General features: G+C 53.2%; 11 protein-coding genes across 11 annotated transcripts; 6 read left to right on the forward strand and 5 right to left on the reverse strand.

Moving 5' to 3' along the window:
* Positions 1–276: 276 nt before the first annotated feature.
* J4E88_000810 (uncharacterized protein) lies at positions 277–843 on the forward strand (the record flags this gene model as incomplete). Its single annotated transcript, XM_049394484.1, has 3 exons — positions 277–328; positions 432–631; positions 712–843. 3 exons carry the CDS (start codon positions 277–279, stop codon positions 841–843), a joined length of 384 nt encoding a protein of 127 aa, XP_049260313.1.
* Positions 844–1,000: 157 nt separating this feature from the next.
* J4E88_000811 (uncharacterized protein) lies at positions 1,001–3,542 on the reverse strand (the record flags this gene model as incomplete). Its single annotated transcript, XM_049394485.1, has 5 exons — positions 1,001–1,954; positions 2,003–2,206; positions 2,252–2,546; positions 2,596–3,365; positions 3,420–3,542. The coding sequence occupies 5 exons, from the start codon at positions 3,540–3,542 to the stop codon at positions 1,001–1,003; spliced, it is 2,346 nt and encodes a 781-aa protein (XP_049260314.1).
* A 2,161-nt stretch (positions 3,543–5,703) lies between these two features.
* J4E88_000812 (uncharacterized protein) lies at positions 5,704–7,429 on the forward strand (the record flags this gene model as incomplete). Its single annotated transcript, XM_049394486.1, has 2 exons — positions 5,704–7,293; positions 7,352–7,429. The coding sequence occupies 2 exons, from the start codon at positions 5,704–5,706 to the stop codon at positions 7,427–7,429; spliced, it is 1,668 nt and encodes a 555-aa protein (XP_049260315.1).
* A 1,088-nt stretch (positions 7,430–8,517) lies between these two features.
* On the forward strand, positions 8,518–9,589 carry J4E88_000813 (uncharacterized protein; the record flags this gene model as incomplete). The annotated part of the gene is made up of 2 exons (XM_049394487.1): positions 8,518–8,658; positions 8,708–9,589. 2 exons carry the CDS (start codon positions 8,518–8,520, stop codon positions 9,587–9,589), a joined length of 1,023 nt encoding a protein of 340 aa, XP_049260316.1.
* Positions 9,590–10,116: 527 nt separating this feature from the next.
* On the reverse strand, positions 10,117–10,874 carry J4E88_000814 (uncharacterized protein; the record flags this gene model as incomplete). Its single annotated transcript, XM_049394488.1, has 2 exons — positions 10,117–10,546; positions 10,639–10,874. The coding sequence occupies 2 exons, from the start codon at positions 10,872–10,874 to the stop codon at positions 10,117–10,119; spliced, it is 666 nt and encodes a 221-aa protein (XP_049260317.1).
* An 886-nt stretch (positions 10,875–11,760) lies between these two features.
* J4E88_000815 (uncharacterized protein) lies at positions 11,761–13,077 on the forward strand (the record flags this gene model as incomplete). Its single annotated transcript, XM_049394489.1, has 3 exons — positions 11,761–11,844; positions 11,901–12,465; positions 12,542–13,077. The coding sequence occupies 3 exons, from the start codon at positions 11,761–11,763 to the stop codon at positions 13,075–13,077; spliced, it is 1,185 nt and encodes a 394-aa protein (XP_049260318.1).
* A 1,934-nt stretch (positions 13,078–15,011) lies between these two features.
* J4E88_000816 (uncharacterized protein) lies at positions 15,012–16,013 on the forward strand (the record flags this gene model as incomplete). Its single annotated transcript, XM_049394490.1, has 3 exons — positions 15,012–15,042; positions 15,098–15,533; positions 15,584–16,013. The coding sequence occupies 3 exons, from the start codon at positions 15,012–15,014 to the stop codon at positions 16,011–16,013; spliced, it is 897 nt and encodes a 298-aa protein (XP_049260319.1).
* Positions 16,014–16,338: 325 nt separating this feature from the next.
* J4E88_000817 (uncharacterized protein) lies at positions 16,339–18,142 on the reverse strand (the record flags this gene model as incomplete). The annotated part of the gene is made up of 2 exons (XM_049394491.1): positions 16,339–16,755; positions 16,814–18,142. The coding sequence occupies 2 exons, from the start codon at positions 18,140–18,142 to the stop codon at positions 16,339–16,341; spliced, it is 1,746 nt and encodes a 581-aa protein (XP_049260320.1).
* A 730-nt stretch (positions 18,143–18,872) lies between these two features.
* On the forward strand, positions 18,873–21,621 carry J4E88_000818 (uncharacterized protein; the record flags this gene model as incomplete). Its single annotated transcript, XM_049394492.1, has 2 exons — positions 18,873–21,303; positions 21,518–21,621. The coding sequence occupies 2 exons, from the start codon at positions 18,873–18,875 to the stop codon at positions 21,619–21,621; spliced, it is 2,535 nt and encodes an 844-aa protein (XP_049260321.1).
* A 1,120-nt stretch (positions 21,622–22,741) lies between these two features.
* J4E88_000819 (uncharacterized protein) lies at positions 22,742–24,436 on the reverse strand (the record flags this gene model as incomplete). Its single annotated transcript, XM_049394493.1, has 4 exons — positions 22,742–23,667; positions 23,877–23,987; positions 24,040–24,315; positions 24,403–24,436. 4 exons carry the CDS (start codon positions 24,434–24,436, stop codon positions 22,742–22,744), a joined length of 1,347 nt encoding a protein of 448 aa, XP_049260322.1.
* A 936-nt stretch (positions 24,437–25,372) lies between these two features.
* On the reverse strand, positions 25,373–26,524 carry J4E88_000820 (uncharacterized protein; the record flags this gene model as incomplete). Its single annotated transcript, XM_049394494.1, has 5 exons — positions 25,373–25,398; positions 25,483–25,772; positions 25,830–25,903; positions 26,095–26,411; positions 26,518–26,524. The coding sequence occupies 5 exons, from the start codon at positions 26,522–26,524 to the stop codon at positions 25,373–25,375; spliced, it is 714 nt and encodes a 237-aa protein (XP_049260323.1).
* Between the last annotated feature and the right edge of the window lie 467 nt (positions 26,525–26,991).

The raw sequence follows: 26,991 nt of genomic DNA on the forward strand, positions 1-26,991 counted from the left end.
GGGTGTGCGTGAATCAAATATCGTCCCGTGACGGGGTTGTGGTTGTATTAGTCGTTAAGGCGTTATCTGTTGTCTGTCGAAGTTCGCGAGTCCCGGAGGCCAGTTTCCATGTGCTGGGTTGGCACGGGCGGGCGGTCCACTTGCCGGACCAACGTCATGGTCTTCACCCAATCTCAATCCATGTACCCTTCTGCGCGCATTTGTTCCTGAGCACTGGACGTATTCACTCATCAGTCAATTCTTTTACGCACTTCTACAGTACACACGACCTCCACAATGCCCGAACAACCAAAGGCCTCCATGCTGCAATCGCTGAGGAATTGGGGAGGTACGTGTATCACATCACTTCCTGATTCACCTCGTCGCACGTGCCTCACATTGTCTTGTACAAATGTCGAGTCAAGGTCACTAACTCGATCATCTTTGTACAGAGAACTCCGTACCGCCAACACTCCTCGCCACCCTAATCACAGCCCAACATGCTCGTCCATTCCAGTTCTTCCCCATGACGTTTACACCCGTCTTGCTCTTCTCCTCCTACCTGAACTTGAGCAACTACAAGACAGATGCTGCCGGTATCACGGCTGCATGGAGTGGGTTGTATGCATTGCTTGCTATGCGGAGAAGTCAGGTATGTTTGAACTATTCCTTCACGTCGAAGAATTCTTTCATTGGACTACATTGAGAGTGGCAAAATCTAACCAAAAACAGGGCATCAAGAACAAGCTCAGCGCTCGCGGCATAGTAAGAGGAGGCTCACTCGCTCTCTGCGCGATCAACGTAGCAGGCTGCGGTCTAGCCTACACATTCGGCAAGCGGGAAAAGGAAGAGAAGAAAGCATAGAGTTCAACAGACGCCGTCATTTGTAACATTATGTATCCCTAAGATTGTAATATCTAAAACTAGTCATACGATCTTGCAATGAGATCTATCAGGTGCAGCCCATCTCAAAGACGCCGTCGCTATGCTGAACAATCGACATCATTTGCGAGATACCTTATCAATCCCAGGCATCACCCCAGCCTTCCTCTTCTTCATCCGCCTTCGGCTCTTCTTTCTTGACTTCTTTCTTGGGCGGTACGATGACTTTTCTTGTCGTTCCTGTCGTGCTCGACCTGCTTCCTACTGCCGGTCTAGCGGCCTTTGCTGCTGGTGTAGCTGATTTAGTGAGACCCTTTGGAAGAGCGTTCTTCGTGGGCTTCTTTGCGTTCGATTGAGCTGCCAACCATCCCGCGAAGTCTGGCTCGCCCTTGTCATCATATGACGTCGTGGATGCTGGCTTCGACACGGCTGGTGTACCCCACGGGTCCTCCTCGTCTTGTGGTTTGTCCTCTTCGTCAGCGAAGCCGCCCCAGTCATTGTTGAAGTCTTCTGCCTCGTCATCAAACGCCGCTGCGGGATCTGGTGATTTGATGGTAGGAATTGAGGCGGTACTCTTTGCGCTATGGAGAGTCATTCCGGGTTTTGATGCTACGGGAACTGGTGGTTTGCTGGTTGTTGTGGCAGCTGGTGGTACAGAGGATGATCTTTGATCCGCTGCTCCATTGGTTACAGAGTTGGCCTGCATCTCGCCGCTTGTAGATGCTAACTTGTTTGTGAAGCTTGAAATGGCCCAGCCGGCCCACGAGGTATCGTTTGCAGGTGTCCCAATCCGTGGGGTAGGTCCCCCGCCAGCGGCGAGACCTGGTGATGGTAGCACGGTATCCGGCATTGTGGCCGCGAACTTGCGGATCCGTGCAATGTAGATGTCAACACTCTTCTGTGCTTGGTCGCGAATGAGCTTCTCCTTGTCTACCAATGAAGGACACATGATAGGAAGGAGTTTGGTCGCACAGTCATCTTCCGTGAAGAGATCAGCTGTTGCGGCCAGTGCAAGCAGCGCAGCGTTTCGAGCGTGCACGAACGGGTCACGTAGCGAGCGAGAGAAAGCTGCTGCGAGGACTTTGGCTCGGCTCTGTCAATATGTTAGTGTCTGTTGTACGTCGAATGTATCAAGACGTACGCTAGCTCCCAAGTTCCGCGCAATCTTTCCTAGACAGATTGTAGTGTTGGTCCGAATACCGGGTTGTTCATCGTTTGCAGTCTTTGCTAGATGGCGAAGAAGCTCGCCATTCACTGTTCTGTCCGATAACTTGGGTACCACGGTGAGAATGGCTTTCACTGTCTGTTCTCTCACTACCGGTGCGATGTCCGAGAAGCCAGTTACCTGGTGATGTTAGTATTTCGTTCAAGGAATTGAAGTGGCGCTTACCATCTGAGGAAAGATCTTATCGTTCACAAGCTTCTGAGGTAGATGGTCGATCATGAGCGGCAGGTTGTCCAATAAGCAGACCCTTATCCCTCGATCTGGGTTTGCAAAAAGCCGTACAACAACCGGTGTGATTTGAGTTTCGTACTCGTCGTCGGAAAGCTTCTGTCCTATTTGCATGACAGTACTGAATACCTTGGCACCTCCCCCTCCAAACTCGACAGACTTCAGTAGTTCAGGAAGTACCTTCATCTTGAAGAAATCCGCTGGGAAGTCGTCCGCGACCGCATCGAGCTTCCTATGATCGGTCAGCATACTGGTTAGGAATGGAATCTGGAATCACCTACCCAAGTAGCTCATTCCGCTCGTCCTCGGCTTTCAATCCCAGATTCTCAATGTCGTCCGTCACTTGAATCAATGGTGTTTGGAAGAAGCCTCCGATCCGCTTTCCCTGATCCAAAAACTGGCCCACGCTCATACGCGACTTTGGGTTTGGGTTGAGGAGGCGTTTGTATGATTGGTGCATGGTTGGTGGAATGCTCTTCATTTGCCCTAGCTGGTCGCTGCTGTTGTAGCTGCCGTTGAAGACCTCGAAGATGAGGATTCCATAGTTGTATGCATCTACGGCGTGCGTCGGGTTCTGTTTGACGACCTCCCACCCTCCTTTCGAAACTTCAGGAGCCATGTACCGTCCCGCATCTGGTATGAGACCGCCATACGTCGGTATTATTGAATCGTCCTCTTTCACAGAGCTCAGCGCATCGAAGCCGCCAAGTTTCCACTCCCCGCTTTCGCTGAAGAATATGGACGCCGGGCGGATGCAGCCGTGTATCGACGCAGCATCGGCATTCACGAACTTGAGCGTCTTCGCGATGTTGTGTAGCCCCCATTTCGTGGTCTCCTCTGTCAGACTCTTCCTCTTAACATGCCAGCTGAGTGGGCTTAGTCGTTCGGTCGCGATGTAGATATACGTCTCCGTCTCTACCGTGTCCAAGACCTTCACGACTCCTGGATGACGCAGGGTGCGTAGTTTGCGGAGCGCATTGCGAGCGAGGGGCAGTCGCGACTTGTTGGCGGTTATGTCGAAGGAGAAGATGCTACATTTGGAGCCGTCTTCCTAGCAGGCGTATGTTAGCAAGTGTTCGCGCACAGGCAGACCTCCGGGCCATACTCGCTTTGTGCCGTTGTGCAGTGTCCAGATGGAGTCGTTCAAATCGACCCGATCCCCAAATGTGTAACCAAAGGCCGGGCCTTGCGATATCGCAGATGCGACCGCTGATTTGAGAAAATTCATAGCGCTGCTGTAACTTTGGTGAATCTGTACCGCAAGCACATGCAAGTGCACGTAGAGGCCAGATGCGCCTGCCCCACCGGATCATCGGCACGTGATAGCGCGCTCCACGCTCAACGCACAGCCCTGGAGCCCTTGATTCTTTCCGTCCTCAACACCGGACGACACAACAACGGCGCACTCTCACTTTTACCTGCCGCCTCGCATCCTTCTCTCACCCATACGCATGAGAAATCAAAAACTCCGTATGGCCGCTCGCAGGCTGTTCTCACATCGTCATCTCCCGTATGTCGCGCGGAAGCGGCACCTTGTCCTAGACGCGTCTCTCCGGACTAAGCCCTTTCTATTCCGAGTCGGGTCAGCGGATTGAACCATACAGACAGTAAGTACCCATGTACTGACACCTGACACGGATCCTTTCTCCCATGATGACCATTGGTAAAAGGTTAGATCGCTGAGAACACTGAGATGGTTTGCCTTTGCGCCTGCTGCGTGGCCTTGTATGTCGCGGCCTTCACTGTTTGCGCGTGCTTGCCCGTTGAAGAAACAAAGCGGAAGCCTCCAGTGCAGCGAAATGCTGCCATGCAACAAACAAACTGAACAGAACGGATCCACCTCGTTCATTGTCACTTGACTCTCTCGATGATAACCTAAAAGTACAGGCTAACATACATGTGCTATTGCAGGTACTAGCTTCTACCTCCGTCCAACATTCCAAATGGAACATCATGAGAGCGAACAACAGGCGCCTTCTGAACCTCGTCTCAAGCTACCACACCATGATCGGCCTGGCCTTGTCGATAAGGAAGCCTCAGAGAAGCCTCCCACCTTGAGCCAAAGTCACGCACAACCGCGCCGAAAGAGTGTGATATCACCGCCTCCACTGAAGCGTCAACGTACAACATCCGGCAAGCCCAACTCAACGATTCGAAAGGCAGGTCTTTCGACTGACCCTAGCGCAATCACACACAGGTATGGAGGATGTTGAGGAATACTTAGCTATACTAACGAGTACCATAGCTTCAATGAACACGTTGTAGCCACCTCTACTGCGCAAAGTAACCGGAACGCGGGTATAATACCGGTCTCCAAATCGTTCCCAGCACCAACTGCTCCTCAACCACATGTAAACCGGAACGCCCGCGATATCTCAGGAAGGCGCCATGTATCTCAATCAAGAAAGCCCTCGAAGTCCGGTTCATTTCCTAAAGCTACCTGTCTCATCTGTGATGAATCCAGTGCCACGAGCTATAACCCGATAGTCGCATGCTCGGGATGCTCTAGGTCATACCATGATAGCTGTCGAAAGCCTCCGCTCGTCCCGGGCACTAATTCGTAAGGTGCTCACACCTTCATGATAAATAAAGGCTAAAGAAGACAGGCTACAGTGGCGATGCTCAGCATGCTTGAGTGATATCGGAACACGTAAACCTTCCAGCGTGTCCTCGGCACCGGCCCCCGCTAGTCACTCTGTCGTGAGAGAATTGTTGAAACCGAGATTCGCCCACCGAGTTCCAAATGCCGTGCCACCAGATCGTGTCCCAGAGGTCGTTCCTGAAAAGCATGTGGAGCCTGAGATCGCCCTAACCACTCCGAGTGCTGCCACGTCTGTCAATCTCAATAAACCCAAGGATGTTTTGGGCCCATCTCAGCCACTTGAACCAAAGCTGCTCGAGCGCACAGAGATTCCGAACACACCATCACAACGGTCGAGCCAGTTTGACAGTTCTATACCCGAGCATTTATCAGAAAAATTCCCTAACGCCCGTGTCTCCCAACAAAACACCTTTACGCAAGATGATGAGGATGCATTGGCCCTCGATGATCCAAGCCACACCCAAAACCAGGTCCCCTTCACAGCTCTTTGCTCGGGATGTCGAAAACAGACCGCATTAGTCATGGCCGGAGAGAAAGATGCTCAGTGGTACGTGCGTGCATGTTTTATTCCAGACAAGTCTGATCGATGTATAGTCCCGGCTGTCGCACAAAATCACGTATTGCAGAAATGGGCCAACAAGAGATACCGGAGACTCCGGATGTCGACACCGCTCGTCGTCATGCGTCACTCCCACCAACGAGCTCGGCAAATTCGATCAGTCATCCATCAGCTGCAAGATTAGGTAATCATGAAGTGCAAATTGTTTCCTCAACACATGTTCCGCCCATGTCAGAGGACAAGTCTGGTTCAACAACGGCCAAGACCAGCCCCTTGTCCTGGTTCGACCCAGATCGGGCAAAGATCCTGCCGGATATAGGGAAGGTTCGTGATAATGCTCTGCATGGCTTATCCTCCGCAGACACCCCAGCTCCAGATGCCTTGATCATGTCACTAGAAACCTCACTTGAGCAGAGTGCGCCGATAGAAGTAACGTCGATTGCTGAGACTCTTGGCCAGAAGACTATGTCAAGACCCAACGAGATAAAACCGGAAAGTTCATCGGCCAACAGCGCCTCAGTACCACAGGTCAATGAGCCGCGAGAGCGCTCTGTCCAACCCGCTGAGACGTCAGATCTCGACGACTTAGCAGGAACGTCCGGTCCGCATGTTCTTCGTTCCGGCTCAACACATAGTTCAGATCTGCTAGGAGAAGACGAATCTCGGAATCCGGCATCCACTGTTCCTGAACCTACCGAAGTGGGTACGCACATCTCGCCTACGCATCCTTCTACCAATGGTTTGCCGGATCGAGCTGCCCCTGCAGCGGCCGAGGAACAAGAGTCAGCGGTTTCAAAGTTGAATGAGACGGTTGAAAGAGATTCCAATATCTCTGAACGCCCAACCGAAGCACACTCAGGTCCGTCTATACCAACGAAGCGTCACACAAACCGCGATCTAGCTAGGATAGCCTTGGTGTGTGCACAAGGCACAGGTATGACCGCGTTGGAGATAATCGACTGGCTGGCTTTGAGATTCTCCTACTTGAAAAAAGGCCAAGGCGCCTGGGAGAAGAGTCTTAAGTCAGTTCTCTCCCATCAACCTGAGTTCTACGGCGTGAAGCCTTCAGGACGGCCATATGAACGGGTTGTGTACAACTTCACTAGCACAGCCAATAGGGCGAAATGCGAGGAAGAGTACCACGAGTATCTTCCTTTGCCTTCAGTACTGGGACCCCAGGACGGTCACGGGGAGGTCAGGAAGAGTACACCACAGCGTGCTGTAGCGGAAAATGTCATGCAGCACGAGGAAATCCAGGATGAACAACCAACTCAGACCAAGAGAAGAATTACCAGAGCTATCAAGAGTGCACCAAGCCGCCGGAATGCTATAACTCACGATTCCCTACCGGCACCAATGACGGAGGAGGTTACTACAGATGCTGAACCAGGGTTCAACCCATTCGAGCGTGCTACTGTCTCACGTCTGACAAGGGCGCCTGTCGACAATCTCGAAGCCCAACGCGGAACGAACTTCCGGAGTGCATATTCGCCCGACATAGCGCCCTCAATTGAGACCATGACCTCGGAAGAGAAGGCTGCAAAGATTGAAGAGATCAAGGCCAGGCCATCACGGAAGCAATTTTTTGGAGCGAACTGGCGTTTGGCACACGTGCGAAAATACGGGCGGGAGGATATTCATGATGAAAGCGATGGTGCATGGAAGACTCATCACACAACGGAGAGATCGATGGCGGATCGCAACTCTGCTCCGAACGATCGCGATGAGAACCAGTCTTTGTTACAGGTCTTCCATCTTCCGACCAATACTCGCCCTTTCAGTGACGGCAACGAGCTGGTTTTTCGGAATGTCACAATGGTAAGTAACTACACCCGGTGTTTAGGGTAATAGAGCAGTGAACTGACAATCTTGATAGGTTAATGGTCGACTGCCCCGGTCGCGGCAGGCATATCGAGTGGGCAAAGTGTTTGGGGGAGAGCTCACTATCAACTGAACCATCGGTTCTCGGCGCACTGTATGATCTTTTACCGCATTATACCCTATCGTTCTTGGACTGCAATATGATGATCTTTCTTTACTCATCGATTGGGCATGTGTGACGCATACATCCGCTGTGGTGACTAAACATCATGTCTCCGGCCCTTTGCAAGACTCTACGAGCCGATCATGGTTTGATCAAGGACGAGCATGTGGAGCGCACTTCGAACAAACTTCCGTTGCTGACAGACCCTCGCTTGGCGCCCTATGTACCCGCCAGTCTCGCGCCTTCCATCTCCACTGCGAGCACCCCAAAACAACGACTCCCAGACTGTGGCGCCTCACATTGGACGGACGGGCTACCAACGATTGAAGGCCCGCTTATGTCTTGCCGCCCGCGGTGGTGCAGCCCATGGCGTGCGGATGTTTCTAGCTCTGAAACACGGCCCTTGCGGCTACGCGAGCGCGTTTCAAGGCGTCAACACCAATCATTACGCGACTGCCACACCTCGACCAAACCGCGCCTCATCGGCTGGATGCCAAAACCCCACGTTGACCCTGTACAATGCCTTGCAACAATTTCGCAGCCGAGTCTGCTCGCTGCGAGATGATTGACTGGGCCGCCCTCTCGCAGTGCCGTTCCCGCCGAGTCTAGCGGGGAGCGTTTCACATGGGCCGGTAGTACGGGCGCGACTACGGTCGCTGGAGTCGTTTGGGCCACTCGAAGGTGAGGCGACGAGCCTTCCCAGCGCGATGGTCGATATTGGATTCTATTGTAAGGTTCGCGACTATGGGCAGGTCAGGCTAGCGGCGAATTATGTCCTGAGGCTCCCCTCCTCCTTCACCTTGGGTTCTTGCTTCTCCATTTTACTTCAGTCTTCACGTCTCTATTGTTCGCTATTGTTACTATTGTTGAAGGCGTGCTGCCTTGACGGCGTGGGACACTCCCTTCTACCTTTATCTTCGTAAACTTAACTTGTTCAATTTATACGCTCTCTCTCCCTTCTTTACCCCTACGCTCGACGCGACTGCTGGACAGACCAATTGTATCTCTCTGCGAACTTGGACGATTCAGTATCCTACGACTTTCTCTACACGAACGAAATGGCGCTTCTTTCAGCCGAACACCTGGCTGGTCCAGGCTACATCATCCTCAACGTTTTGCGCGGTCTGAACATCATTGCTCTCGCTTCCGTGGTCGCCAGCAGCGTGGTCATGCTGGTGAAGACCTTTATCATCTCCAAGGTACGTCTAGAAATCTACTCTTGAGACTCGCAAAAGCTCACATATGCAGTTCTTCTTCTTCGATGCCACAAGCCATGTGATCACCGCAATTGCCGGACTCTTCTTCATCGTCTCAGAATGCTCGCTATTCCGCAACTTCTACGCCCGCAACTGGCCACTCCTGAGCCCCTCGCATGGCTTCGTCACCCTGGGTTGCGCGATGATGATAGTCGGGCTCAACATGCTCGGTAACATGAACAAGGAAGCCACAAGCCAAGAGTCGCTTACTCTCCCTTTCTGGCGCCTACTCGTTGCCTCTGGCATCCTAGCCATCGTCATCGGCTTCTTCAACATCGTCGCGAGCTTCGTCTTCCGCGACAAGTCTCGGCGAATCACCGCCCGCATGGTCCGCTCCCGAGGAGCCATGACACTCCACGAGGACGCCGAGACGCAATCCCAATACGACCCCAAGCACAAAGCCTTCACCATCACCACGCACCACACAGGCAGCACCTCCTCGCGCAGCAACTTCAACAACAGCCCACCCCCCATGCGCACAGGCACCCCACCCGTCGACTGCGGCTCCCCTCAAGTCCCCTCTCCCACCAAGGAAGATCCAAACCGCCTCTCGCAATTCGACTTCAGCCCCCTCCGCGCCTTCCGCAACGCCCGCCAGTCCTTCCTCCCTTCCTACCACAGCCAGTCACCAGCTAAACCCAGCTTCTTCTCGCACCGCCCCTCCAGCTCCATCTACTCACGCACCACGTCGGGCGAGCCCGCACGGAAGAAGTTCTGGCAGCGCCAGCGCGAGGAACAGGAGGAGGAGACTGCGCGCATGCCTGAGATTAGCTATCCGTTGAATGTCAACCCGCAGTTTGCTCATCTTGTTAAGCCGAATCTGGCCCATCATCCTAGTGTTAGGAGGCCCGAGGCGGATTACGAGAAGTTCTAGATGGGTTTGGACGGGTGCGGGTGAGGTGAAGGGAGCGGTTGGCGGAGATGGAGTACGATTACTATGATACCACTTTCTTTTTCTTCTTTTTCTTAAGTTGTTACATCAGCATACTGCTACACACGGCATTGGCGTTTGGCACATTGAGACTACTATCATTGTCGCTCCAGAGGATCTTCTCATCTGTTGAGCGAGCTGTCCTTCGCTGGAAGCGGTACTTTCTTTTCTGGTGTTCTTACTAGCATATACTCCTCTCTTAGCAATATTCAGTATTGCTATTCAATGACTTGGTTCTCATTGCATCTCAGTGATATGTGATGCGCATATATATTTACATATGGTACACAGCGGGAGGGTCCGCTGGTCTTCCCTGACTTGGTGCTTTGCGAAAGTGCTTGCCGACAGCCGGAACGTGTCGAGCTGTTAGTCTTCGCACCCAGCACTTCCCAATAATCCACACACTCCGGACATCAGAGTTGCTCCTCTCTCCACAGCAGCCACGGCATCCCCACAATCCACCTCTCCCTCTACTCCTCCACAGCAATCGCCTGGAACGGATCAATAGCATTCCCCTGTGGATCATAAAGTTCCAACCTCGTCCCATCCTCCAACGTCAAACTATACTCCTTGGTATAATACAGCCCACCCCTTCCCCTCCTCCTGCACGTCAGCCTAACCTCTCCCGCCCTCTTCGTCCCCTTGACCCAAAAGCTGATCTCAATGCGCCCATGCAACTGGTTGATCTCACCCTTGATCCAAGGGTATTTACTCGCAAAGTAGATTTCGTCGCCGAGCTGCTCGCGCACGAGCGGGTTTGTGCGCAGCGCGTAGAGGGTTGCGGTTACGACGGAGGATTCTTGCTTTTGGTAGTTGAAGAAGGCGAAGAGGCAGGCGGTCATGGCGAGGATGAAGAGGGGCATGGTTTTGAGGATTTGCGGGGATATTAGGGGTGGCACCCTGTGAGCATATGTCAGTGGGTTGTTGCGACGACGGAGTGTAGATGGAGGGTCAGTGGGCTGAAGATGGGTGTTGTGCTAAGGTGGACATACGGTGGTAATGCGCGGTTTGGCCGGCGCTCAAGCAGTATCTCGCCATCTTTGGGCGGGGGTATGAGGTTCTCGGGTGACCAGACGCTGGTTGGTGTTTTCCAGGGTACGACGGGCTTTATGTCGCTTTGCGGTGGTGTGGTTGATGCGCGGCGGAAGGGTGCGATGCGGCGGAGACATTGGTAATTCGCTTGCGGTCGCGCGCGAAGTAGCGCTGGGGAAAGCCGTGGAGGAGGCATTGTGTTGTGGTGGAATCCCAATTCGGTGGATTTGGAGATGGGTGGATGAGATCAGTGGATTCGGTGGTGATGATGTTTGCATGGTTTGCATCATTGCGCTAGTGGGGCATGGCCTGGCTGGACTTGCTCCTCGTCGGCTTCATCATCAGTTTCATCAATACCAAGATAAATCATACACCCTACGCGCAGCGTATTTATGAGATAACATCTCTGATGTGATACTACTCGAGAAGACTGCGAAAACACCTGAGCGCCAGCAATGGACCGTCCTTTGCCCAGTTGGATTGGCTCCAGAGTACTACACAATAGGCGTCTTTCCGGAATGGATCTAGTATATCTTGACATTACATGGTACGATACACGGCGTCTTGCTTCATTGGCCGCCTCTCGCCATTCTACTCGAACATGGCCGTGAGGCACAGGCCTATCAAGTCGATACGAAGTGCAAGCCTCTATGTCTTATCTTTTCCTTCTACAATCGCAATGTCAAAGGTCTCCTCAAATATTTCATCTACTATCTCATCAAGTCATCAATTTACTCTATCTGTGACTTCACTATACAAGCCCGTCCTCGAGTTCTACGCAATAAGGTAAAGTCCCTACAGATATTTGCGGCGTTCAAGTCATGCTTGTACCAGTGTCAAACATAGCGGATGCCTTCAGCGCACTTAATAGCCAGTCGTAAATTCGGAAGAACAAGGTTCATCGGAGCTTCTAGTCAACTGTGCTCGGTGGTGTGGGCTTTGCTGCCCTTTGTTGTAGCCAGTCACATGAGAGCGTGTTGTTAGCGGCAACGCCAAGCGTTGCTCTTTCTATCTACGGTGTTTACACACGTTCCAATTTTCACTCTGTCAGATACAATCGTCGCCTCGTCAAATCGCCCACGATGCCAGGACTCACTGCTCGCAAAGGACCGGCGGTGTCTTTGGTCCAAGACCAGGACATTGTGCTCACGACCGAAGCTGGCTTGGTGAGCCACCTGTACCTAGGTACCTACATGCGATGTCTAGCTGACGTTTGGTACAGTCTGACCTGTGTATCACCATCATCGGCTCGGTTGATGACGATGGCGTCAAACACGTCACAGACCTGCTCGTCAGTCTAGATACCTGCACCAAGTCACCTTACCTGAAGGCTCTCCTCGAAGCTAGCAAGGACAAGACAGAGCTTACATTCGGTGGTGACGCCAAATCCGACTACGACGGTGAGAACAAGGAGGGTACCCTCATCTGGCTCGCCCATCTCCATGAGCTTCCCGAACAGCGACTGGAAGAGTTAGGTCTCTTCAAGGTCTCGCTCGTGGGAGTCTGGCATGCGATATCGTTGTGGGATACCCGTCAAGAAGGCAACATCAAAGAGACTTTGGGGCCTTGGTTCAACAAGTGGTACGAGAAGAACATGGCCAAGATCGACCTGACTGTCCCAACTGCTCGAGCCCTCGCATACCCTTGCTATATCTTCGACCATGCTGTCGGCTATGCGCGCGTCACCAAGTACCTCGCTTATGAGCATGTTGGACACGTCAAGGAGCGTCCGCCGAAGGGTTTCAAGGGTCCCAAGCACCTCCACATTAACGAGCGCATGTTTGTCGGTAAGTCTCTTCCTGTCTTTTCTAACCATCTACACGCACGTACCAGAGAACTCCTAATGCCAATATTGATTAACAGGTCCTCTAAACCACGCCCGCGGAGGCCTCCGTAACTCTCTTCACAAGTCACTCTATTCGCGCGTCGGCAGAATCCTTCGTTCCGAAACTTCGCTGTGCTCCTGCTGGGATGCCACTATCGGTCGTTACCAGCTAGCCCTCACCAAGTGCGATGCTTGGCCAGTCGACGATGTCCTCAACTACTCCAGTATCGCCCAGGTCGTACGTCGCCTTAAGGCTTTCGATTACGCGTACACTGCGAAGTGCAATCGCTGCCGTAGCATCGACTGGGAGAGCACCGTCCTCAAGGCGATGTCCAACACGCTCGGATACTTCAACGGAATGTGTCTAGACTGCATGGATCGTAGCAAGCCTCGCGGAGATAACTTGGATGACGAGTACGAGAAACACAACCAGTCTGTTGGAGGTCGCTGGGACACAAAGTGCCGCATCAAGCATGGTCAACCTACCTGGTACATATCCTGGCTCGGTCGACCGGACCTCCGTGAGAAGATTCTCCGAGGCCCTGACGGCTACCGTGCGCCTGAAGAGGATTGAAGGACTCGAGATGGACGGATGCAGTTGACAGCGTGTTCGTACATCATGCGTTCATACAACATCTTGTGGATACTGCATATGGACGCTTAGTGGGGACATGCGAGCCGGTGGGAGGGGGACTAAGCAGAGATGACCCGAGAAAGGCTGAGCTCATTGAGTAGTCACATATAGCTGTTCATCACGATCGAAATATACAGCGTTCAACTCATGGATTGAACTGAAAGTAATGAAGTTGGAACTTTATGAGATTCATTAATTGCTAAACGCTCGAACATCGGGTATCTCCATGCCTATCGTACACTCATCGTCATGCTAACAATAAAGGGAATTCTCTCGTAGCTTTCGTCAGAGAAGCTTAGTGGACACGGCGGGCGTTGCGACCGTCAGTACCGTGCATGCGGCGAGTGCCAGCAGCCTACATACCGTTAGTCAAGTACATCTCATCAAGACCAGCGACTGCTTACCTTGAGACCTGGCCTGCGAGTCAAAGAACCCCTCAACTTCATCATCATTCCGCTGACCTTGTCACCCATGGTAGCATGGCGCTTGTGGTGGTGGACTGGGGCTGCAGTAGTAGCGTGACCGTGGCGACCACCAGTTGTGCGAGTGGTCCTGGTAGTCGTGGTAGTGGTGACGGTAGTCGCGGGTGCGCGCTTGGTGGTGCGTGTCTTGCGTCCACCCAGCAGGCGGGTCTTCAGGGACGGGCGAGCACGTGTAGTGGTGCGAGGAGCGGCGCGGCGGGCAAGAGGCATGATTGCTGAAAGTTGCGTTGATAGGTTTGGTTCGGTTGAAGTAGAGATAGGGTTGTGCTGTAGAGTTGGGAGCTCTTAGAATCGATAGCTTATGGTAGATTGAATAGTGTAGTGATGTGAATACATAAAGTCGTGCTATAACCCCCATCTTATACCACAGCCTCCAAAAGAACCCAAACCCAGTCCACGCAATCTCATTCCCTCCAAGTCCCTGAAATCAAGTTCTACCGTGCCCAGCGCCCTGCATCTGGCTGCGATCGTCTATCTCACGTCATGCAGGGACCCGGACAAGCTTGTGCCCTGGCACATGAGTCGTGGCGCATGACGTGCCCTAACAGCTTTCTATCTTGTCAAAACGGCCTTGGTGTGGCTTGTTCCATGCAAGAGCGAGTTACGATGGCCGTTGGTGCTAGGGGTCTTGGAATCGGAGTGGTCGGGCGAGGCTGGATGCGGTCATAGCGCAGCGCGGCTGGACCCTGATTTTAGGGCGGGAAGTACGTCATACCTCTGAATAGCTTCATCAGCGTCATCGCTGGGTTGTGAAGATTGCGAATACGGCGCCGAGGGTTTGGTCAAGATAGCAGTCGGTCGTAATACGGTACTGAACTCGTCAACACAAGGTTACGAGCACAACGCAGTCCGAGAAAGAGTTACAGGTCTGGTCGACTCGATGACGTCGTGACCGATGAGCTTGGTGGGGTTGCTTCAGAAGGTGCCCCGACTGCGTTTCACGTAAGTAATCCGAGCTGCAGTCTCAATCCTCTTCTCAGCTGGAGGTTCTTGTATCCTTCAAAGAATACAGCTGTCGATCATAAGGCCGTGCGAAAGAGCGCGTTGAAGCTACGGGTAAGGCTGAGGCGACGTTAGCCGTTCCCACCAGTTCGTGCCAGCGTTGACACATCGGCCGATGGCATTCTATCGTCGATGGGCATTTCAATAGTCCCATCCTTCGGTGATGTTCCGCCTAACTCTTACCATACCAGGCTCCACTCTTGCACATGAGCGTGCCGTGACAGCCTTGTGATGTCACAAGAAATCATGAACGTCAATAAAAGTGCCACTTTGAACGGCGCTTGCTTCGAAAATTACACCAACTTCACACTGAATCAAACACCTGCAACCAGTTTCTCTTCTTTAGATTCTCTTTACTGATCCAGAGATACCCACAAACAACCACACAACATGTCGTCCAACAAGGGACAATTCGAGCAGGGTAAGCACCCATGATAGCGTCCGAATAATTTTCTTGTACTGACTTGGTATCACAGGCTTCCAGCCCGATGTTCAGCACCAACAGGCCCCCGGTCTCGAGTCCAAGTTGGACCCCCTGCCCAAGGTCGACGAGCTCCCAACACCAGAGGGAGGTGCTGAGAAGTACAAGGCGGCCGGCAAGCTCAAGGGCAAGCGCGCCATTATCACCGGTGGAGACTCCGGCATTGGCCGCTCAATCGCCGTTCTCTTCGCCATGGAAGGAGCCGACAGCTTCATCGCCTACCTCCCCGAGGAAGAGAAGGACGCACAAGACACCAAGAAGATGGTAGAGGAGAAGGGACAGAAGTGCTACACTCTGGCCGTCAACCTGAAGGAGAGGGCAAACTGCCAGAAGGTTATCGACGAGGCTGTTAAGCAGATGGGAGGCATTGATATCCTTGTCAACAACCACGCTTACCAGATGATGATCAACGACATCCACGACCTTTCTGAGTACGTATCACTTCCTCTTCTTGCTGAGGTCGCATACTAACAGTATACAGGGAACAATGGCTCAACACCTTCGACACAAACATCCACCCCTTCTTCTACCTCTCCAAGTACGCCCTCCCCCACATGAAGCGCGGCGCAACCATCATCAACAACGCCTCCATCAACGCCTACGTCGGCCGCCCCGACCTCCTCGACTACACCTCCACCAAGGGCGCCATCGTCGCTTTCACCCGCGGTCTGTCAAACCAGTACGTCGGACGGGGTATCCGCGTCAACGCCGTTGCACCTGGTCCCGTCTGGACTCCTCTCATCCCTGCTACCATGAACGACGAGGCTATCAAGCAGTTCACTGCGCCGATTGGCAGGCCGAGCCAGCCTAGCGAGATTGCTACTTGCTTTGTCTTCTTGGCTAGCAATGACAGCAGCTCGATTAGTGGGCAGACTATCCACGCCAACGGTGGTACTATCGTCAACGGTTAAGTGGGGTCATGTTCTAGGACCGCTGCTCTGACGCCGATGTGGACGATGCATCTTACGAGTTTACGAACATGTAATATAGTCAAATGAACGAACCATAATATCAATGGCCTATTTCTCATGCTGTGATACATGTAATGATGGTTGCGGTCCTTCGATTACAATGGCATGCATGCTACATCGTAGGTTATTTATCCCCATTGCTCAACTCACTTCCGTCCAAAGTAAAATAGAGTCATTGCAATCATCGTATTGAAACATCCACTATGGTATCTGGCCCTGCACAAACTCATCGCATCGCATCACAATCCCATGTCAAACCACATCCTCAAGGATGATTGGCAGCCCCATCCTGCCTCGGAGTAGGCCCCTCCTTCATCTTCTTCATAATATTACTCAGTTTCCCACCTCCACCACTCCTCCCTTCAATCTGAGACCCAGACACCGGTGGCCCTTGATACGCCGTCTTGCCCGGTACCGCTGACTGCCCTACACCCGGCTGAGAAGGAGGGGGCGGTGCAGCTCCAATCGTAGGTCCTTGTGGCTGCGGGTGCGACACCGATGTATGATTCCCCACGTGTGGTTGTTGTTGCTGCTGCTGCTGTTGAGCGGCGTATTGGCGGGCGCGTGCGGCTTCGATTTCCGATCGGCCTTTGTCGATGACGGCTTGGTTTTTGGCGTGCGCGGCGGGGTTGCGGCGGTCGAATGTGTCGTTGAAAGTTCCGCGGAGGGTTTCTCCTGCGCCCTGCGAAACAGTGTTAGTATGTGTACGCATGTCGAGTGGTAGTGTGTGAGGTGCTTACGTGGATACCCGCTGCTGCTGCCTTGAGATTTGCCATGGTGCTCTGCTTGTTCAGATCATGACCAGCGCGGTATGGAACCGGGCGGTCTGAATCATTGACGTTGTTGGTGTTGATGCCAGACTGTAGGCTAGGGGGTATGCTAGATGGTTGTTGGTTCGGCATGGGCGGCATACCGGACTGCTGCTGTTGGTATGCGGGCATTTGAGGAATGCTCGAGCGCCGTGGTGGTTGCTGTTGTCCTGGAACTGGAGGTACGGGTGGAATGCCATCCTGGTGTTGCTGAGAGTCCATCCGCTGGTGGTCTGGGTGGATGCCATTCCCAGGCACCTGGCGTGGAACTCCTTGAGGCGGTGCTCTCGCAGGGTACGAGAAGTTCGCACGGTTCGGGCTGCTGGGAGTGACTGGGCTGACAACTTCCTCCATCGGGTTCGGCCTCTGAACTCCAGGCGATACTGAGTCCAGCTCTACTCTATGCCGTATGTTGTTCTTCGCTGGTATGGGTGGAGACGAAGGGCCGTCGTTGTTGGAGACTTGTGGAGATAGTCTGTTGCCTGGCTGGTTGTTGCTCATAGGCACTGGTGGAGTGATGTTTTGAGGTATAGCGGATTGCGCTGAAAGACCGGGGCCTTGATGGTAGTGGTTGTCCGGCTGAGGAGGAGCCGGCTGTGGTGGGCTGGGTCCAGAAGTGTGTACGCTTTGCTCAGACGGAGCAACGCTGTCGCGGGGCTGCTCTACAGTGGTGGAGCCACCCGGGCCGGTTGTAGTGGTCGTCGTCGTTGTGGTGGTTGTTGTGACGGTGACGATGTTCCCCGAGCCGGCATCGCGATATGTCTCTCTGCCCACATCCTCATGGCTCGAACGACTTTGGAGTGTCTGTTGCGTTTGCGTGGGAGGCGCAAGGGTATTCTGATGTTGCCCATTCGGCGGCGTAGTGTGAGCGGGGGGTGCTTGGTTGTTTGTAGGCGGATGGTTGTACTGTTCACCGGAGATGGGGCGAGCTTGGTTCTTGAAGCTCGGATCTGCGCTGCTGCGCTCGCTACTGTAATACGCCGAGTCGGCATCCCTGCGCGCCTTTTCCTTTTCTTCCTCTCTGTGAGTAGGGTTAAGACTATCTTTCGATGCCTTCTCTTTGGAAGAGAATGGATTGGACATGCGCCATTTCGATCGCTTCTCCTTCTCAGCCGACGTCATGTTGTCGGAGCCAGACATGGGTTGCGAAGAATTGGCTGCGGGTTGACCACTCAAGCCACCGGTCATCTGCTCAAGTTCCTGTCGTTCGCGACTCTTTCGCTTTTGAAGTTTGGCAGGTTGTCGGAAACCGTCATCCATTGCCAGCAGTACACCCAATTTCGGTTGACAGGTGGGACCCGATTACGATGAGCACGTGGAGAGCAGGTCTAGGGAACGGTGGTCGAAGCTCTTGACCCTGGAATAAGAAAATACTGTATGTATAACAAACAGTATGTGAGTATGTGCAAGGTGCGTCAATGTCAGTAACGGGGAAGCCTTTGTATCGAGGACGAAACCCGAAGCAAGGCCTCTCTGCCCGCTGGAGACCCCATGATATCATACCGTGGTTCTGTGGCGCAGGAGAAGTGTGGCACCCAATTGGGAGAGCCAGCGCGTGGCGATCAGTGGAAAGACGGCTGACAGGCAGGGATCTTGACGCTCGATGATGCTTAAGGGAACCTTGCGAACGAACTATCCAAGTTTGCGGTCTAAACTATGCTTCGCGCGGTTAGCCCATTCGGAGTCCCATTCGCGTCGTGGAATGTTCGCAGTGATCTCGAGATGAAGCGCTTAATTGATGACTGCTTGCGAAACGAGATGCAAGGCTGGTTCATCATGGGCAATGTTCGTGCAGCGCAGCTGGGCGTGCTACCCCGCCCACTCAGCCGCAACTCAGCCCGCTTAGCTCGAGGCATCAACAGACGAAAGCTGCTACAATCACATTGTTGTCACCATGTTCTTGCACATTTCATAACTTCTTTCGAAGCCATCGTTTTTTTTTCATTATGCTTAACAACCACATCTTGCCGTAGCTGCACGTAATTCTATCATGGCGGAGGTGCTAGGCTTGGTCGCCAGCGTCGTTCAGCTGGCTGGCGCAGGCTTGAAGCTGTCAGAAACGTTGTACCACTATGTTGATGGCGTGACTACTGCCGATGATAGGATCAAGGGTATCGCGAATGAAGTCAAGCTCACAAGCTCGGTCATCCAAGAGCTAGGGACCATCTTCGAGAAAAACAACACAGCAAACCTTATTTCCGAGAATGCGGTCAAAGCGGCGAACGAGACATTCAAGGAGTGCTTTGCAGTCTTCAAGGAGCTTGACTTGAAGATCAATAGGGGCAAGCCAGGCAAGACAGACAAGCCAGGCAAGACAGACAAGATAGGAAAAATGAGTCGGCTGATGTTACCGTTCAAAGAAAACAAGATCGAACTTTTGCGAAGCCAAATTGAAAAGCTCAAGAGTACGCTGCAGCTACTGATGCAGGTTCTCATACACGCCCACCAAGTCTCTTCAGAAAAGTACAGCCGCGAGGCTGAAGCGAAACACCGGGAAGAGATCAAGCAGTTGCTCGAGAACAAGAAGCAGGCCACGAAGAAGTACGAGGAGTCGCTAAGGAATTTCAGTATCAGCGACGGCAGCACTGCTGTGGATGATGGCGATCGATCAGTACAGGATGAAGACGACGTTGGTTCGTCGTCTAACCTCTTCAACGCTGCGGGAGCCATGGGCTCAACAATCAACCCCGATACAATTGCCACATGTGTCGACCATGTACGAAGCCTACTCGCAGATATTGAGACATTGCAGCTTGCTTTGTCCAAACAAGTAGATGGAGACGACCACTCAGATCACCATCAGAAGGCTATCGGATCTTACTTTCTCGCTCGCTCTCATCTCGACAGTGTCCTGCTTGGCAAGTCCCAAGCCAATTTCACTGATGCGAAAATGCGGCGATATATCAGTGGAGCGAGCGGAGGGAACATAGCATCTGCTGTGGCGAACGTAACGCCGCCCGATAGCCACGCCCTCGCCGCTTTGCGTGACGAAAGGGCACGAAAAGAAATGAAGATGGAAATGGAAATGGAAATGGAGCGAGCACGTATCGTTGCTGGAGCGAGAACGAAGTCAGCCGACGTAAGCATAAATGACAAGGAGAGAGAGGCAGCTTTGATGATAGAACGGGAAGTGCGCCTTGAGCGCGAAGCCAGAGATCAAGTGAGGGCCAAAACGGAGCGTGCACGCAAGGCGCACGGGTCAGTCCATCGCCTTGGATTGCTCCCGGATAGCATCGAAGATGTTCCGCTCGATTTCCCTCCAGTCGCTGAATATAGGCGAACCAAGTATCGCGAGGAGTATGCATCGTCCCGTCGCACCAGTTCCGAGGACCGTGAACTACGCGAACCTAGAGAAGAGCGTGCAGCCTTGGATCAAAAGCCTCAATTTCACTCCGAAAGCCTCCACACAGGCGGTACTCTGCATCGATCCATAAGCCCCGCGAAGGCCGCGAAAAAAGAAGCCCTCGCTCGAGGTGAGAGACTTTGGCAAGAAGAGCTACGGAGAAGAGAGGGAATCAGTAGCTTCGCAAGAGACGACGTTTCTCCCGAGCGCGGTTTACGTGCACCTGCAATATTGCAGTCATCAAAGCCAGCTCACTATGCATCTCGCTCATCTTCAGCTTCATACCAATTAGAGGAGCGTCGCCCATCTACATCTATCATTGGCATTGATGCAACCACTTCATCCCCTGAGAAAGAGCACGATGTTATAAACGTAGTAGATGCGCCGAAACTCAGGTACTCTAATCAGCGTTACAGGCCCACAAGTAGAGAGAGCTACCCCGACAGTAGTGAGTCCTCATCGCGCCTTAACGACCCAAACAACAGCAACAGCTGTTTATTCACGGAATTTGCGAGCAAGTCGAGGGAAAACCTCATTGAAGCTCCAAGCACATCCTCGAAACCCAGGGACAACGACGATCGAGAACGCAAACATCGTCGACGGAAGCATCGGTCGGATCGCGGTTCTACGTACGGCGGCTCAGACAATGAAGACATGCGCTCTACGATATCAAGCAGTAGCCGACGTGAAAAGAAGAGCATGTACCGTGACTCAGAGCCAGCCTGGCGAAAGCCACGTCCTTACAGCTTAGAACGTGGCTCTCGTCCCATCAGCTTGATCTCAGAACGTCCTAGGCCGTTGCGCCGCAAGTCTATTGACGGAGTCAAGGACTTCGGCGGGTCAGCAGGCCAAGGGGGAATCATCGGCGGAGTCACCATCAACTGTTACCAATCACGCTCCCGCTCCCCTCGAGGTCGCTCGAACAAAGATGCTGGTATCGTCAGACCGTCCAGACGTGTACAAGACAAGGACAGGACCAAGAAACGAGAAGAGAAGATGCTTGACGAGTGGGGTCTGAAACCGAGGAGGGAAGGGCTAGAGAAAGCACGACGCGATCTGAAAGAGAAGAGTCCAAAGAGTAGGTCTAGTCCTGTTTTTGGGACTTGTGGTGTTCAAGTCTACATAACACTTAAGTACCACAACATCGAGAGTACACCGCTAACGATACCATCAACAGAACCCACGGGTATGAATGAGAAGAAACAAGGAAGAACAAGTTTACAAAACCCCGCTGCAGCTATGTGTAAGTTAGACTCATTCACTTGTTACAGCATGTCACTGACATAGGGTAGCCAGCTACCAGTTGCCTGAGATGAAATTCAACGATATGCCGAGCGCGGTAGTAGTCGACGAGGTAGATGAGTTATTGAGAGACTGGACAACCGTACTTGGATAGTAGATTCATCATCGCAAAATCGTACACACAACGCGATACTTTCTCAAGATTTCGTTAATACACATCCGTTATGACTTGTCGTAGCATACTTGCCCCCAGTCCTCTACTCCTACATCTGCAAAATCATTGTCGCAATATCTTAGTGCTCACGAAATCTTGTAATACAAATGCAGCACCAATGATTTTTAAATTCATCAACAAACCATCCCGTTCTCGCACCTCCCATCAATCTCCCATCCCATCCTGTTCCATCCGGCCCTCGCAAACCCAACCCAACATCCCCCGACATCGCCCCTCGCCCTCCGATATCGAACCACACCAAACGCGGTAACCCATCCCACCTCACATCCGTGGACTTTTCCGTCCCGTGCCTATCCAACGCCGACAACTTTTCCGCGCATCGGCACCCACGGTGCGACGCGACACTTACGCGCCGGCATCTCATCACGGTTCGCCGTGACAATTTTTCAAGACATGCCCGTACCACCCACACACCCACCCCCATCCCGGCGCACCCTGACAAAACGCATAACATAACCCACACGCCGCGGGCTTGACTTGACTTACCCTAACCAAAACCAGTAATAAGCTATCGCGCCCAACTCGCATTTGGCGTGTGGGCTTTTTTGCTTCTTCGACGTGGACGAGAGCAGTGGGGTCGGGATCTTGCTTTGCTTTTTTGGCGGGGCAGGGGCGCGTGGAGGGGCGCCACGCGACTGCCGCCTGCTTGAGCCCTGACTAGGAAAGTTTGGGCATTGCTTTTGTGGTGAGTACTTTCTTGGTGGCTTGGTGACGTGATGGCGTGATGAATATTGTGAGTCGTGAATGCTGAAGATTGGGTTAGGATCGTGTCTATTTTGGATAGCTGTGTCTTATTGGGAGTTTTTGCGTGCGGGTTTCTCCGGTATTCAGTTGCAAAGTGACATGCGTGTGTGAATGACTTGCTTGGTGGTCTGATTCAAGTAGGAGTGATGCGAAAGAATGTGGTGAAATATTTCATGATTCTATTCATGTAAGGTATCTATATACAAGTGGAAGCTTCCAGCTTCCGAACGCCAAAGACAAGGAAGGTATCGTAAGGTATCATATACAAAAGACAATCCGCTCAGCAGCGAACTGTTCACCACCAGTCACCCTGGTCGTGCATGGCAGCAGCGACCTTGCGGAAACCGGCGACGTTGGCACCACCGACGAGAGATGGGAACTCGCCCTCGGCAGGAGTGAAGTACTCCTTGGCGGTACCCAGGCAGTTCTCGAAGCAGTCCTTCATGATGCCCTTGAGCTTCTCGTCGACCTCCTCGGCGGTCCATGACAGACGCTGGGAGTTCTGGGCCATCTCGAGACCAGAGACGGCGACACCACCGGCGTTGGCAGCCTTTCCGGGGGCGTACCAGATAGCCTCGCCCTTCTTCTCGCGACGGTGAGCCTCGAAGACCTCGATAGCCTCCTGTGTGCAGCCCATATTGGAACCCTCAGCGATGAACTTGGCACCAGACTCGATGAGAGCCTTGGCCTCGTCCTCGGAGACTTCGTTCTGGGTCGCTGAAGGAAGAGCAACGTCGACCTTCTTGACCTCCTTCCATGGGCGGGCACCCTCAATGTACTTGAAGCTGTGGTTCTCCAGAGCAGTAAGAGCCTTGCGCTCCAACTTGAGGGCGGCGATCTGGTTGATGATCTCGGGGGTGAAACCCTTGTCGTCTTCGGCGATCAAAGCGCCCTTGCTGTCGCTGAGGGAGATGACGGTGCCGCCGAGCTCGATGATCTTGAGCGCAGCGTACTGAGCGACGTTTCCGGAACCAGAGAGGGCGACGCGCTTGCCCTTGAACGACTCCTTTCCGCCTGAGGCGTAGTTGATCATGTGGTCAACGTAGTATACGAGACCGTAGCCGGTGGCCTCGGGACGGATCAAGCTGCCTCCCCATGAGCCACCCTTGCCAGTGAGGACGCCCTCCCAGCGGTTGCGCTCTGCTCGGTATGCGCCGAAGAGGTAACCGATCTCGCGACCACCGACGCCGATGTCGCCCGCAGGTACGTCTGTGTCAGCACCTGTGATTTACGTAAGTGAAATGTTCCTAGTGGAGAACCAAGAAAGCAGCGCGAACGTCGCCGACGGGGCAGTGCCAGACAGACGGGAAGATAAGGCAAGATAGACCCGCCAGATCTCGTTGGTCTGCTGTCGGAAGAGCATGCGAACCCGTCAAGGTGCATGCCCCACTGAGGCTGAAGTGAAGGGACGCGCTAGGGTTAAGACATACCGATGTGCTTGTTGAGCTCCCTCATGAAGGCAACGCAGAACTTGCGGATCTCGTTGTCAGACTTGCCCTTGGGGTCGAAGTCGCATCCTCCCTTACCACCGCCCATGTTGACTGTAGTGTATTAGCTTGTTGTTTGTATTCGATCGAGTCTGGTATGACGTACGGCCGGTGAGCGCATTCTTGAAGATCTGCTCGAAACCCAAGAACTTGAGAATGGATAGGTTGACGGTAGGGTGGAAGCGGAGGCCGCCCTTGTAGGGACCGAGGGCGGAGTTGAATTGCACGCGGTATCCCTTCTGGACCTGGCACTCGCCCTTGTCGTTCTCCCAGACAACGCGGAACTGGATGATACGCTCGGGGACGGAGACGACCTCGAGGGCCTTCTTGTATTCGGGGTTCTTGGAGAAGAGGGAGGAGGCCTCGAGGGTGGAGACGAGCTCTGTGAGGTGTTAGATATGTGCAGATGGGGAGGAAGGGTTGAGTTATGGTAATAACTCAACGGTTTAGTGGTGAGGCGCAAACGTACCCTTCCTGGCTTGCTCAAACTCGGGCTCAGACATTGTGATGTTGGGTATCTTGGGGACTGAAAGAAGATGTGAGGTGATGGGAATTGACACAGTCGAAGAGTCACAAGTTGATGGAGAGAAGAGGCAGGAGAGAGTGTCTGGTATATATAATTGCAGTCGGCGCAAGCTAGATAGTTCGCTGGGCCTGCGGTGACGGTGCGGAACAAAGTCGCACTCGATTTGAGTACGTCAGAGGCCGGGAGATTGGGGTGCTGGACCCGTCTCAGTGGTCAATGGGGTCTACTGCACGCCATGTTGATGCAAACCATGGTGTGCACTTTTTCTACTGATAAGGATCTGGCCAATGGGCGGGCGAGGACAAGTATCGCGGGGTGGTTGCACGTGAAGTAGCGGGGGCTCCGGCCACTCGAGGCTCGTGGCGGGCGGTAATAGTCGAGAGTCAAACCATGGGAGGCGACGCGATGCCGACGTCGGCGGGCGCGCGACTGAGTCTTGTTACGTTGGGCTTTCGCCTAGTGGCGTGTCAGGGTAAAGAGAACAGGCAGGGAGAGTGGGAGAAGCCGGAATGTGGGCGTGTGCTTGGGCCACGCAACATTGTCTTGGCGAAGCGGCCGCTGGTGACCTCCTGCTGCGGAGATGCCGGACATCCTCACCTTTGTCTGCGACGTCAACCCACAAGCTTAAAACCTAAACGATATAAACATAGCCTGTCTGCGACATTGCACTGCCTCAATCTCTACCGTCGCGTCCTCCGTCATGCGCATATGCGCGCATTGCAGTCATTGAGCTGCAAGATCATAACTTGAGACTCGATGGCGGCGTCACAATATCGACATGGTCATGCATCGGAAATAGGCACAGATGAGCATGCTCCATTTCTACATTTGGTGGCATGTGAAAGAGATCGATTTCCCACCCTCCACGCGCTGACCCCCACGCCCGACATCTCTGCCTCCACACTGAGCACACTCACGGGCAATCGGTAGGGTCCCAATCTGGAGAAAAGTTGCACGTCAGTAAAAGCAGCGGGATGAGAGTATTGACATGGCTGCGTATGCCAGGCACCCAAAGGAACTCACCGGTCACCAGGTATTCGTCCAACCCGTCCATCGTCTCCATGTCGCCATCCTCGATTACGAAGCCTCCAATCTCCGAGTTCTCGACGATTCGCTCCTTCTTCACACTTTTGGGTAGTGGCACATAGCCGTGTTGCAGACTCCAGCGGACCAAAAGCTGGCCCGGAGTGCACGAGTACTTCTTAGACAGGGCCACGATCTTCGGATGCTTCATGCGCAAGGCTCGGACCAGCGGCGCGTATGCCTCTACGACAATGTTGTGCTGCTGGCAAAAGGAAGTGATGTCCTTCCGCCTAGTGTACAAAGTTAGCACTGTTGCGCATGCAATGCAGTCCCTTCGGGGAACTCACGTATTGAACGGGTGAACTTCGATCTGGTTAACCGCTGGAGGAATCCGGGGGTTGGAGTCCAGTAGCTCTTGCAACTAGCATATTGTCAGTGATTGACCTCGGCGACGTTGAATGTTCGGTGACGCTCATGACTATACTGAAGAGTCCAATGAGGGCGACTACAACGACTTTCCTATCCTGGGTGTATGTTCGTTCGCACTAGAGACTGAATACGGGCCTTCCCGAGACAACTAAAGCAAAAAGACGGGAACCAGGGTCTACTTACATGTTTGACACCATAATTGGAGACGCCTCCAATCTTGACTTCGCCGTCGTTGATTGCGTCTTCCACCGCTCGCCAGCTGTCGAGACGCGCCTGCTTGCCGCCATATGGGGAGTGCAACAGAAATAGGTCAATGTAGCCAAGACCCGCCTCCTTGACAGATCTCTTGATGGCTTTGCGGGCCGTTTCGTATGCGGAGTTGGACGCTAGCTTGGAAGTGTAGTGGATATCTTCGCGCCTGAGCGACTCGGTATTGGCATCACTTGCGAGAAAGTCAGAGATGGCTTTGCCAGACTCCTTCTCGTTATGGTACATCTGAGCTGAATCGACTCTGTGCACGCGTCATCCGTCAGCCGTGTGAAAGCTTGGTCTCGTGATGCTACTCACGCTCGATAGCCAGCCTGCCGTGGTGAGCATTGTGTTTACTGATCATCAGGAACGGCAAAAGCACACCTCGAGCGCCCACCGGACGGCTTGATAAGTCTCCTTCCCGGACGTCAGATAGACGCCGAGATGAATCGTTGGCATGGACAGGCCATTGGAAAGCTGCCACTGTCAGACACGGGCGGCGTCTAGTACGGTCTCGTCGACGCACCTTGGTCCGCGACGCCAATGAGAAGGAAGATTGTGCCATGTTCACTGCTGGGGGCTATGTTGTGCATATACGAAAGTAGATGTGCGATGCTGCAAGAGGCAAGCCACGATGGCAGCAGAGTTAAATGGAGTTCCTCGGCGAACTGGTTACATCATGGCCCGTCACGACCGGGGTGTGAAGTTTATTGTGGAGGCCTCATCGTGACGACTCTGTCACGACTCTGACATGTCATGGCTGCGCAGCGTCCCTGGTCTGTTGCAGTTGGAGTAAGAATGCGTTGCACGCACAAAAGCAAAACGGGCCAT

The sequence above is a fragment of the Alternaria novae-zelandiae genome (assembly GCF_023758075.1).
Source record: "Alternaria novae-zelandiae strain BMP 2774 chromosome Unknown scaffold_1, whole genome shotgun sequence".
Taxonomy (NCBI): domain Eukaryota; kingdom Fungi; phylum Ascomycota; class Dothideomycetes; order Pleosporales; family Pleosporaceae; genus Alternaria; species Alternaria novae-zelandiae.